Here is a 13187-nt window from a genome sequence, read left to right as displayed (position 1 = left end):
TTGTTAACAGTGTATAAATAAATAATTTGTTTTTACTGTCATACTCGCCAGCTCCCACGACTGAGAATGCAACAACAGAGGTAGCTTTGGACGACATATCTACCGAGTCCGGCACTGAAGGTAAACTTCATTTAGTATGTTTTCTAAGACCTCAATGATTTTGAAAATCTTTGTAAAGTTTGATCAAAATTGCATAATATTTATGAACGAGATTATTTTCGTTTCTTTCTGCACTCATCAGCACCGACTGTCAATCACACAACGGATCAAGTGTCAACCGAAGCAGTTTCCAGCATTGCACCTACCGACCCAACCACTGAAGGTGAAAAAAAAACAACATATTTTTGCTTTAAAAAGACATTTGAATGATAAACAACGCTTATTGTAACACGACATATATTTGTTTATAACAATCTGTCCAATTGTATAAAAATGACTGTTCAAATGTTTTGTTCCGATTAAGTATTTTCAACCGGACATGCCACATCTACAGCAGTTACCGGCGATACATCTATTGAGGCTACCACAGGTAATTCGCTTTTTATTTCTTGAGTTTTCTTGAGTTTTAGTTTTCATTGACACGTAATTTTAGCTCAACTAATTAAAGAAATCTAATGCATGCTTCTTTCGTTTATGTAATCAGTATTTGCAACGGGACAAGCGGCCACCATAGAAGTTACTGGCGATGTATCTACCGAGTCTACAACTGAAGGTATTGCAATATTCCATACACTGTAAGATCCGCGGTGTTAAAATTACACCCTTTCAGCAAAACGAAAACAAATCAAATTGGGGTGTGTGAGAATTGTTTTCGTTTCGCTGAAAGAACGCACACCTTTTTTTGTAATCCGTGGACAGAGCTTTAAAACGGTTGTTGTGTTTAAAATTCCGTAACTTGAAAAGTACATAAGTAATTTAAACGATTCTTGTACTAATAAAAAAGCTTATGAATTAGGCTTTCATATCCTAGATTTTAAAAGTGCTGCATGCAGAACTTCACAAAAACAATAGTCCCGACATTTGGGTTTCGGTTATTTTTTTTACTCACCCTGTATACTGACTAATCATTTTTTTTCTTCCGTCATACTCACCAGCTTTCACGACTAGTGCAACAACCGTGGTAGCTTTGGACGACATATCTACCGAGTCCGGCAATGAAGGTAAACTTCATTTTGTTTGTTTCTAAGACCTCAATGATTTTGAAAATCTTTGTAAATTTGATCAAAATTGCATAATATTTATGAACGAGATTACTTTCGTTTCTTTCTACACTCATCAGCACTGACTGTCAATCAAACAACGGATCAAGTGTCAACCGAAGCAGTTTCCAGCATTGCACCTACCGACCCAACCACTGAAGGTGAACAAAACACAAACATATTTTTGCTTCAAAAAGACATTCGATTCAATGATAAATAACAGTTACTGTAATACGACATATTTGCTCAAAACAATCTGTCTAATTGTATAAAAATGACTGTTCAAATGTTATGTTCCGATTAAGTATTTTCAACCGGACATGCCACATCTACAGCAGTTACCGGCGATGCATCTATTGAGGCTACCACAGGTAATTCGCTTTTTTATTTCTTGAGTTTTCTTGAGTTTTAGTTTTCATTGACACGTTTAGGTATAGTCCATCATTTGTAATTTGTGCATTTTGTTCGTTTGAAGCAACAAAAGTGCGCAAAAACAGAAGAAGGGAGCTGAACAACTAACCTGATGAAGTTTCAGCTCAGCTTCAGATATATATTTCGAGAAAAACAACATTCTAGGATCTCGATTTCAAATCAAAATTTGCTGAATCATGTTTTGAATTGGGCCTGAATTCAGCGTTCGAGACACGTTCTCACTGAGCCGATTGCAGCTACGCGATGTCGCGCACCGATCCGACGAATAATAGCAACTGCGCGCGCGTGTGCATCGTGTCACGCTTGCGCGTGCTTCGCCGAATAAAAAAACGAACTACTGACGGAAATTTCCAACGGTGCTTCTGAAGACACACCGTTGGAAAGTCCTTCTATCGTTGATTTCTTCAAAATGAGAGCTTGCCAGAAAGAATAATTTCACAGGGAGTTTAGTCCCCTTACTATCTTTCAACCAAGTATGTTTTTCAACAATAATTACGCCAGTTACTTTTCGGATTGCTGCAAATGATGGACTATAGCTTTAAACAAATCTAATGCATGCTTCTTTCGTTTATGTAATCAGTATTTGCAACGGGACAAGCGGCCACCATAGAAGTTACTGGCGACGTATCTACCGAGTCTACAACTGAAGGTATTGCAATATTATTCCATACACTATAAGATCCAAGGTGTTAAAATTACACCGTGCAGTATCTATCTGCATTGATCCACACGGAATTAATATCAATGGTAACATTTTCCATGTTAATGTCAGTGCTATTTTCAATTTTCACCTACAAAAATAGATTTTGCTTTTATTTTTTTAACAGTATAAAAGCTATGCATGTTTGAATGAAACATTGGCCGAAAAATTCGACAAATTTTTTTTGTCAGCTTTCACGACTGAGAATGCAATAAGTACTGCAGCTATAGGCGATGTATCTACCGAGTCCGGCACTGAAGGTACTCCATTTTCCATATATTTTCTTTCGAAGACGTCAACGATTTCGACAATCTCTGTAAATTTTGATCGAAATTAAGTTATTTTTGCTTTTGTTTCTTCGTTTATTTCTACATTTATCAGAATTTACTACCAATCAGACTACGGATCAAGTGACAACCGAGACAGTTTCCAGCATTGCATCTACCGACCCAACTACTGAAGGTTACACAGATTGCATTTGTTTTTAACCGTTGATATTGAAATGTTTTTTCCTTCAACTATAAGTTTTGATTATATTCATGAGAACTGTAATGCAACTGATTAGTTTATAACAATCTGTCCAATTGTATCAAATTGCCGTTTAATGTTATTTTTTTCGATGAAGCATTTTCAACCGAACAAGCCACATCCACAGCAGTTACTAGCGATGCTTCTACTGAGGCTAGAAACACAGGTAGGCCCCCTAATTCACTTTTTCAATTTTTTGAAGTTGAATTATAATTTTTAGTTTTTACCGATATTTGAATGTGGCTCAAATAATGAATGAAATTTAAGGAAGTTTTTTTTGCGTCTGATCAGTATCTTCGACTGAACAAGCGGCAACCCTAGAAGTTACTGGCAATGTGTCTACTTAGAAAACAACTGAAGTTTTCCAATATACAATAAATAAGATCCGTGGTGTTCAAATTACACCGTGATGTAGCTATCTGTATTTATCCACACTGATATTTTTATTATTATATTGTTAACAGTATATAAGTAAAAATTACGATTTTTTTTACTGTCATACTCGCCAGCTCCCACGACTGAGAATGCAACAACAGTAATAGCTTTGGACGACATATCCACCGAGTCCGCCAATGAAGGTAAACTTCATTTTGTTTGTTTCTAAGACCTCAATGATTTTGAAAATCTTTGTACAGTTTGATCAAAATTGCATAACATTTCTGAACGAGATTACTTTCGATTCTTTCTACACTCATCAGCACTGACTGTCAATCACACAACGGATCAAGTGTCCACCGAAGCAGTTTCCAGCATTGCACCTACCGACCCAACCACTGAAGGTGAAAAACAAACAAACATATTTTTTGCTTCAAAAAGACATTTGAATGATAAACAACACTTACTGTAACACGACATATATTTGTTGATAACAATCTGTCCAATTGTATAAAAATGACTGTTCAAATGTTATGTTCCGATTAAGTATTTTCAACCGGACATGCCACATCTACAGCAGTTACCGGCGATGCATCTATTGAGGCTACCACAGGTAATTCGCTTTTTTATTTCTTGAGTTCTCTTGAGTTTTAGTTTTCATTGACACGTAATTTTGGCTCAACTTATTAAAGAAATCTAATGCATGCTTCTTTCGTTTATGTAATCAGTATTTGCAACGGGACAAGCGGCCACCATAGAAGTTACTGGCGATGTATCTACCGAGTCTACAACTGAAGGTATTGCAATATTCCATACACTGTAAGATCCGCGGTGTTAAAATTACACCCTTTCAGCAAAACGAAAACAAATCACATTGGGATGTGTGAGAATTGTTTTCGTTTCGCTGAAAGAACGCACACCTTTTTTTGTAATCCGTGGACAGAGCTTTAAAACGGTGGTTGTGTTTAAAATTCCGTAACTTGAAAAGTACATAAGTAATTTGAACGATTCTTGTACTAATAAAAAGCTTATGAATTGGGCTTTCATATCCTAGATTTTAAAAGTGCTGCATGCAGAACTTCACAAAAACAATAGTCCCGACATTTGGTTTTCGGTTTTTTGTTTACTCACCCTGTATACTGACTAATCATTTTTTTTCTTCCGTCATACTCACCAGCTTTCACGACTAGTGCGACAACCGTGGTAGCTTTGGACGACATATCTACCGAGTCCGCCAATGAAGGTAAACTTCATTTTGTTTGTTTCTAAGACCTCAATGATTTTGAAAATCTTTGTAAAGTTTGATCAAAATTGCATAATATTTCTGAACGAGATTACTTTCGATTCTTTCTACACTCATCAGCACTGACTGTCAATCAAACAACGGATCAAGTGTCAACCGAAGCAGTTTCCAGCATTGCACCTACCGACCCAACCACTGAAGGTGAAAAACAAACAATCATATTTTTTGCTTCAAAAAGACATTTGAATGATAAACAACACTTACTGTAACACGACATATATTTGTTGATAACAATCTGTCCAATTGTATAAAAATGACTGTTCAAATGTTATATTCCAATTAAGTATTTTCAACCGGACATGCCACATCTACAGCAGTTACCGGCGATGCATCTACTGAGGCTACCACAGGTAATTCACGTTTTTTTTATTTCTTAAGTTTTCTTGAGTTTTAGTTTTCATTGACACTGAAGTTTAGCTCAACGAATTAAACAAGTCAAATGCATGCTTCTTTCGTTTATGTAATCAGTATTTGCAACGGGACAAGCGGCCACCATAAACGTTACTGGCGATGTATCTACCGAGTCTACAACTGAAGGTATTGCAATATTCCATACACTGTAAGATCCGCGGTGTTAAAATTACACCCTTTCAGCAAAACGAAAACAAATCACATTGGAGTGTGTGAGAATTGTTTTCGTTTCGCTGAAAGAACGCACACCCTTTTTTTTAAATACCGTGGACAGAGCTTTAAAACGGTGGTTGTGTTTAAAATTCCGTAAAATGAACAATACATAAGTAATTTAACCGATACTTGTACTAAAAAAAAGCTTATGAATTGGGCTTTTATATCCTAGATTTAAAAAGTGCCGCATGCAGAACTTCACAAAAACAATAGTCCCGACATTTGGGTTTCGGGTTTTTTTTTACTCACCCTGTATACTGACGAATCATTTTTTTTCTTCCGTCATACTCACCAGCTTTCACGACTAGTGCGACAACCGTGGTAGCTTTGGACGACATATCTACCGAGTCCGCCAATGAAGGTAAACTTCATTTTGTTTGTTTCGAAGACCTCAATGATTTTGTAAATCTTTGTACAGTTTGATCAAAATTGCATAATATTTCTGAACGAGATTACTTTCGATTCTTTCTACACTCATCAGCACTGACTGTCAATTACACAACGGATCAAGTGTCAACCGAAGCAGTTTACAGCATTGCATCTACCGACCCAACCACTGAAGGTGAAATAAAACAAACATATTTTTGCTTTAAAAAGACATTTGATTCAATGATAAATAACAGTTACTGTAATACGACATAATGTTTATAACAACCTGTCAAATTGTATAGAATGACTGTTCAAATGTCATGTTCCGATTAAGTATTCTCAACCGGACATTACACATCTACATCAGTTACCGGCGATGCATCTACTGAGGCTACCACAGGTAATTCGCTTTTTTATTTCTTGAGTTTTCTTAAGTTTTAGTTTTCATTGACACGTAATTTTAGCTCAACAAATTAAAGAAATCTAATGCATGCTTCTTTCGTTTATGTAATCAGTATTTGCAACGGGACAAGCGGCCACCATAGAAGTTACTGGCGATGTATCTACCAGGTCTACAACTGAAGGTATTGCAATATTCCGTACACTGTAAGATCCGCGGTGTTAAAATTACCCGTGCATTATCTATCCATATTGATCCACACGAAATTAATATCAATTATTTGCGGCCCATAGTATATCTCAAAGGATAGACTGGAACCCGCCTCCATTTTATAATCAATACTGCGGGGACAGATACCGGTCTACTGTCGGGTTGGATCTATTTGTGCGCGAAAAAAACCTCCATATATTTCACTTACATGAGAAACACACAAATCATTTTTTTGGGAGAAAAAAACAGTTGTTGAAGTGAATTGACAGAATATATATATATAAATGATGATTTAAAAACATTTGTCTCATATTTGTCAGCTTTGACGACTGAGAATGCAATGAGTACTGCAGCTATAGGCGATGTATCTACCGAGTCCGGCACTGAAGGTACTCCGTTTTCCATACAATTTTTCGAAGACGTCAACGATTTCGACAATCTCTGTAAATTTTGATGGAAATTATATCATATTTTTGCTTGTGTTTCTTTGTTTATTTCTACATTCATCAGAATTTTCTACCAATCAGACTACGGATCAAGTGACAACCGAGGCAGTTTCCAGCATTGCATCTACCGACCCAACTACTGAAGGTTACACAGATTTCATTTGTTTTTAACCGTTGATATTGAAATGTTTTTTTCCCTTCAAATATAAGTTTTGATTATATTCATGAGAACTGTAATGCAACTGATTAGTTTATAACAATCTGTCCAATTGTATGAAATTGTCGTTTAATGTGTTTTTTTCCGATGAAGCATTTTTAACCGAACAAGCCACATCCACAGCAGTTACCAGCGATGCTTCTACTGAGGCTACCACAGGTAGGCCCCCTAATTCACTTTTCAATTTCTTGAAGTTGAATTATATTTATTTGTTTTCACCGATATTTGAATGTGGTTCAAATAATTTATGAAATTTAAGGAATTTTGTTTTGGTCTGATCGGTATCTACGACTGAACAAGCGGCAACCCTAGAAGTTACTGGCAATGTATCTACCGAGAAAAAAACTGAAGTATTCCAATATACAATAAATAAGATCCGTGGTGTTCAAATTACACCGTGATGTAGCTATCTGTATTTATCCACACTGATATTTTTATTATTATATTGTTAACAGTATATAAATTTAAAATTACGATTTTTTTCACTGTCATACTCGCCAGCTCCCACGACTGAGAATGCAACAACAGTGGTAGCCTTGGACGACATATCTACCGAGTCCGCCAATGAAGGTAAACTTCATTTTGTTTGTTTCTAAGACCTCAATGATTTTGAAAATCTTTGTAATTTTGATCAAAATTGCATAATATTTCTGAACGAGATTACTTTCGTTTCTTTCTGCACTCATCAGCACTGACTGTCAATCACACAACGGATCGAGTGTCAACCGAAGCAGTTTCCAGCATTGCACCTACCGACCCAACCACTGAAGGTGAAAAAAAAAAAAAAACATATTTTTTGCTTCAAAAAGACATTTGAATGATAAACAACAATTACTGTAACACGACACGGTTGATAACAATCTGTCCAATTGTATAAAAATGACTGTTCAAATGTTTTGTTCCGATTAAGTATTTTCAACCGGATATGCCACATCTACAGCAGTTACCGGCGATGCATCTACTGAGGCTACCACAGGTAATTCGCTTTTTTATTTCTTGAGTTTTCTTGAGTTTTAGTTTTCATTGACACGTAATTTTAGCTCAACTAATTAAAGAAATCTAATGCATGCTTCTTTCGTTTATGTAATCAGTATTTGCAACGGGACAAGCTGCCACCAAAGAAGTTACTGGCGATGTATCTACCGAGTCTACAACTGAAGGTACTGCAATATTCCATACACTGTAAGATCCGTGGTGTTGAAATTACCCGTGCATTATCTATCCATATTGATCCACACGAAATTAATATCAATTATTTGCGGCCTTTCATATAAGTATATCTCAAAGGATAGACTGGAACCCGCCTCCATTTTATAATCAATACTGCGGGGACGGATACCGGTCTACTGTCGGGTTGGATCTATTTGTGCGCGAAAAAAACCTCCATATATTTCACTTACATGAGAAACACACAAATCATTTTTTGGGGAGAAAAAAACAGTTGTTGAAGTGAATTGACAGAATATATATATATATATAAATGATGATTTAAAAACATTTGTCTCCTATTCGTCAGCTTTGACGACTGAGAATGCAATGAGTACTGCAGCTATAGGCGATGTATCTACCGAGTCCGGCACTGAAGGTACTCCGTTTTCCATATATTTTTTTCGAAGACGTCAACGATTTCGACAATCTCTGTAAATTTTGATGGAAATTATATCATATTTTTGCTTTTGTTTCTTTGTTTATTTCTACATTCATCAGAATTTTCTACCAATCAGACTACGGATCAAGTGACAACCGAGGCAGTTTCCAGCATTGCATCTACCGACCCAACTACTGAAGGTTACAAAGATTTCCTTTGTTTTTAACCGTTGATATTAAAAAAAAATTCCCTTCAAATATAAGTTTTGATTATATTCATGAGAACTGTAATGCAACTGATTAGTTAATAAGAATCTGTCTAATTGTATAAAATTGCCGTTTAATGTTTTTCAATTAAGCATTTTTAACCGAACAAGCCACATCCACAGCAGTGGATCAGTAAATCCACAGAGTGTAGGCTTTAAGTGATTAACCATTTTTTTTTGTCGGATTGCCTTCAGCATCACCAACCGAGCAAGTGACAACTGAAGTAGTTTCTGGCATCGCATTTACAGACTCCTCCTCTGAAGGTAACAAACAGTGGTTTTGCTTTCCCTTTCTGAAAATCAGTGAGACCGATTTTTTTTTTATCGCAACCTGCGTCATTGTAAAAATGGCCTATTTCGGATCTCAATTTTGTGTGTGTTTTGATGCAGCACCTCAAACCGAACAAACCACATCCAGGCAATTTACCGACGATGTATCTACCGAGACCAGCTCTGACGGTGATTGACGAGTTTACCCTTATTCCCTGTCTTATTTCGTGAAATGGATAAGTGTAATTTCAACGACTTGCTATTTTGTTTTCAAAAGTTGAAGGAAACTTTGTTATTCCGAACCTAACACCATTCAAGACTGCAAGCAAACGGCAACCCTAGCAGTCACTGACGACATATCGACCGATTTTGTCTCTGAAAGTATTCTAGTATTCTTTAATACATGCAGTTTTGCTACATGTAGTTAGAGTATATTATTTGAACCACTCTTTTGAAGTGAAACACACCGTGTTATTTCAGTTTTATCTTTGTTTCTGTGTTTATTAAAAACAAACTACTTTGATTACGTTTACCAGCACTTACGACGGAGAATGCTACAACTGTAGTGATTCTGGGCGGTGGCGATGTATCTACCAATTCCGGCTCTGAAGGTAATCCTTTTGAATTTGCACAAAAACTTCAAAGTTTCAACGATCTTTTGAAACCTAGTACCAATTGAATGCATTTGCGTTTTTCTATAAATAAAAAAGTATAAATAAAACGTTCTTATTTAACAGCGTTCACACCCGAACATCCTACCACTCCATCAGATTTGAGCGGTGTGTCAACCGATGCTACCCCTTCAGGTGATTGTCTTTGTTTTCTTTTTCTTCTGTCTTTAGTCGGACTTTATGTTTTGGTTCCACAAAAAGGCCTTACAATTATATTTCGCATTTATCGTTTTATGCAATCAGCCTCCGTTAAGAAAACATTTGGCAACAACTTTAATTAGACTTACCGGGGTCGTGTCTATCTGATATGTTAAAGAACCGATTTTTTTTTAAATTCGTCTATTCTTTTAGTGCAAAAAATACTTACAGCAACCGAAATATTTTCAACTCAAGCAGTGTCTGACAAATCTACCCTTTCTTTCTTTGAAGGTGACACACTTTAGATTTTTATTCCGGAATAGATATGTTCATTTTTCCGTTTCAGTGGTATTGTTACCGCTATGCTTATGTAAGCATTGGTGCGTTTATCGTAGACTGCCTCTTTACACAAAATGACCTATTAATATTGATGTGTTCTGATGCAGCATTCACTATTGGAAAAGCTTCATCCACAGCATCCACCAGCGATGTATCAAGCGAGTCAGCCACAACAGGTAACAAACCCATTTACATGTAGTTCCTATACATTGTATTGCTTTGTGTTTATTCCCCTACGAATCAATGAAACCGTACATATACAAGTGCTGGGGTAATTTCTTTGAATGGGTGACACTGTGTATAGTCAAGTGACTTTCTAGTTGGTTTCAAGAATAATTGAAGATAATCTCCAGCTGCTTATTTGGTTTTTAAGCTCTGACAGGAGCTTCCAAATGTCACTTGGTAGTCGGTCGGGCGGTGTGTTTGTCTGTCTGTCTGTCTATCTGTCCCCGAAAATTGACCACAAGTATGGTGCTCCATACAGTGTGCCGTCGGCGTCGCATTTTTCGGCGTTGCATTTTCAAGCTCTGGCAAGGATCATTTTGATCGATTTCATGCAAGACTTTCATGCATGACTTCTTGCAACACGGCAACAACTTATTTTGCACTCGCACTTTACATTTTTTTATGAGAATTTGATAAACTACTCGCGAGTATTTCTACTACTCGCGAATAATTTCTCTGCTCATACTGGAGGAGCAAAATCCGCTACTCGCCCAGTCCTAATTAATTTTCAACCGAACAAGCCACATCCACAGCAGTGGATCAGTAAATCCACAGACTAGTGTAGGGCTGTAGGTGATTATAACCATTATTTTTGTCGGATTGCCTTCAGCATCACCAACCGAGCAAGTGACAACTGAAGTAGTTTCTGGCGTCGCATTTACAGACTCCTCCTCTGAAGGTAACGAACAGTGGTTTTGCTTTCTCTTTCTGAAAATCAGTGAGACCGATTTTTTTTATCGCAACCTGCGTCATTGTAAAAATGGCCTATTTCGGATCTCAGTTTTGTGTGTGTTTCGATGCAGCACCTCAAACTGAACAAACCACATCCAGGCAATTTACCGACGATGTATCTACCGAGACCAGCTCTGACGGCGATTGACCAGTTAACCCATATATCCTGTCTTATATCATGAAATGGATTAGTGTAATTTCAACGACTTGCTATTTTGTTTTCAAAAGTTGAAGGAAACTTTGTTATTCCGAACCTAACACCATTCAAGACTGCAGGCAAACGGCATCCCTAGCAGTCACTGACGACATATCGATCGATTTTGTCTCTGAAAGTATTCTAGTATTCTTTAATACATGTATGCAGTTTTGCTTAGTGAAAACACATTAGTTAGAGTATATTATTTGAACCATTCTTTTGAAGTGAAACACACCGTGTTAATTCAGTTTTATCTTTGTTTCTGTGTTTATTAAAAACAAACTACTTTGATTATGTTTACCAGCACTTACGACGGAGAATGCTACAACTGTAGTGATTCTGGGCGGTGGTGATGTATCTACCAATTCCGGCTCTGAAGGTAATCCTTTTGAATTTGCACAAAAACTTCAAAGTTTCAACGATCTTTTGAAACCTTATGTCAAAATTTAGTACCAATTGAATGCATTTGCGTTTTTCTATAAATAAAAAAACTATAAATAAAACGTTCTTATTTAACAGCTTTCACACCCGAACATCCTACCACTCCATCAGATTTGAGCGGTGTGTCAACCGATGCTACCCCTTCAGGTGATTGTCTTTGTTTTCTTTTTCTTCTGTCTTTAGTCGGACTTTATGTTTTGGTTCCACAAAAAGGCCTTACAATTATATTTCGCATTTATCGTTTTATGCAATCAGCCTCCGTTAAGAAAACATTTGGCAACAACTTTAATTAGACTTACCGGGGTCGTGTCTATCTGATATGTTAAATAACCGATTTTTTTTTTAATTCGTCTATTCTTTTAGTGCAAAAAATACTTACAGCAACCGAAATATTTTCAACTCAAGCAGTGTCTGACAAATCTACCCTTTCTATCTTTGAAGGTGACACACTTTAGATTTTTATTCCGGAATAGATATGAATATTTTTCCGTTTCAGTGACATTGTTACCGCTATGCTTATGTAAGCACTGGTGGGTTTATCGTAGACTGCCTCTTTACACAAAATGACCTATTAATATTGATGTGTTCTGATGCAGCATTCACTATTGGAAAAGCTTCATCCACAGCATCCACCAGCGATGTATCAAGCGAGTCAGCCACAACAGGTAACAAACCCATTTACATTATTTGTATTGCTTTGTGTTTATTCCCTTACGAATCAATGAAACCATACATATACAAGTGCTGGGGTAATTTCTTTGAATGGGTGACATTGTGTATAGTCAAGTGACTTTCTAGTTGGTTTCAAGAATCATTGAAGATAATCTCCAGCTGCTTATTTGGTTTTTAAGCTCTGACAGGAGCTTCCAAATGTCACTTGGTAGTCGGTCGGGCGGTGTGTTTGTCTGTCTGTCTGTCTATCTGTCCCCGAAAATTGACCACAGGTATGGTGCTCCATACAGTGTGCCGTCGGCGTCGCATTTTTCGGCGTTGCATTTTCAAGCTCTGGCAAGGATCATTTTGATCGATTTCATGCAAGACTTTCATGCATGACTTCTTGCAACACGGCAACAACTTATTTTGCACTCGCACTTTACATTTTTTTTATGAGAATTTGATAAACTACTCGCGAGTATTTCTACTACTCGCGAATAATTTCTCTGCTCATACTGGAGGAGCAATTCATGTCTCCATTCGTAGTGTTACGTTCCCAATGGTATTGTTATTCCGAAGACTCCTTAGCGGGTTGAATTAGGTATTTGAAATATTATCTAAAATACTACAATGACTTTTAATATATGATGGAGTCAACGGGTTTGAGAAATACCACATACGCCTCATAAGATTAAGCCCTCAAATCCTAATAAGGAGCAATTCTCAAGAAACACACCTGAGCAGGTTGGACATTTCCCCCCCCCATATTTTCTGTTACAACGCCGGGATTCAGATTCTGTGAATGTAAGGGTTATTATGATTTCGAGGCAGGCATGGCAGAATGATGCGCCTTAAGATATGGCCA

At 36.9% G+C, this 13187-nt stretch overlaps 1 protein-coding gene and 3 long non-coding RNA genes across 4 annotated transcripts; all 4 read left to right on the top strand.

Annotated features, from left to right (window-relative positions):
- Positions 1–1092: 1092 nt before the first annotated feature.
- On the top strand, positions 1093–1570 carry LOC119721026. Its single transcript, XR_005270135.1, has 3 exons — positions 1093–1160; positions 1280–1360; positions 1505–1570. It is a non-coding gene; the product is annotated as an uncharacterized LOC119721026 (long non-coding RNA).
- Positions 1571–3378: 1808 nt separating this feature from the next.
- Positions 3379–3847, top strand: LOC119721025. Its single transcript, XR_005270134.1, has 3 exons — positions 3379–3437; positions 3558–3638; positions 3782–3847. It is a non-coding gene; the product is annotated as an uncharacterized LOC119721025 (long non-coding RNA).
- A 112-nt stretch (positions 3848–3959) lies between these two features.
- Positions 3960–4888, top strand: LOC119721024. Its single transcript, XR_005270133.1, has 4 exons — positions 3960–4031; positions 4412–4477; positions 4598–4678; positions 4822–4888. It is a non-coding gene; the product is annotated as an uncharacterized LOC119721024 (long non-coding RNA).
- Positions 4889–6859: 1971 nt separating this feature from the next.
- Positions 6860–11677, top strand: LOC119720916 (cell wall protein DAN4-like). Its single transcript, XM_038190783.1, has 13 exons — positions 6860–6962; positions 7305–7373; positions 7493–7573; positions 7714–7779; positions 7895–7963; positions 8320–8388; positions 8511–8591; positions 8852–8920; positions 9463–9537; positions 9664–9732; positions 10182–10250; positions 10910–10978; positions 11532–11677. Exons 1-13 carry the CDS (start codon positions 6860–6862, stop codon positions 11675–11677), a joined length of 1035 nt encoding a protein of 344 aa, XP_038046711.1.
- Positions 11678–13187: the final 1510 nt, after the last annotated feature.

The sequence above is a fragment of the Patiria miniata genome, unplaced genomic scaffold (assembly GCF_015706575.1).
Source record: "Patiria miniata isolate m_02_andy unplaced genomic scaffold, ASM1570657v1 HiC_scaffold_9, whole genome shotgun sequence".
Lineage (NCBI taxonomy): Eukaryota > Metazoa > Echinodermata > Asteroidea > Valvatida > Asterinidae > Patiria > Patiria miniata.
Note: the sequence above shows the minus strand (reverse complement) of the source record. Positions and strands in the feature narration are given on the sequence as shown.

Excerpts from the sequence above, each read along its gene's own strand:
- LOC119720916 (XM_038190783.1), top strand. The coding sequence starts at position 6,860 with ATGAAATTGTCGTTTAATGTGTTTTTTTCCGATGAAGCATTTTTAACC. Across the intron at positions 6,963-7,304 it reads TTCTACTGAGGCTACCACAG|CTCCCACGACTGAGAATGCA; the intron begins GTAGGCCCCCTA and ends CATACTCGCCAG. Across the intron at positions 8,592-8,851 it reads TACCGACCCAACTACTGAAG|CATCACCAACCGAGCAAGTG; the intron begins GTTACAAAGATT and ends GATTGCCTTCAG.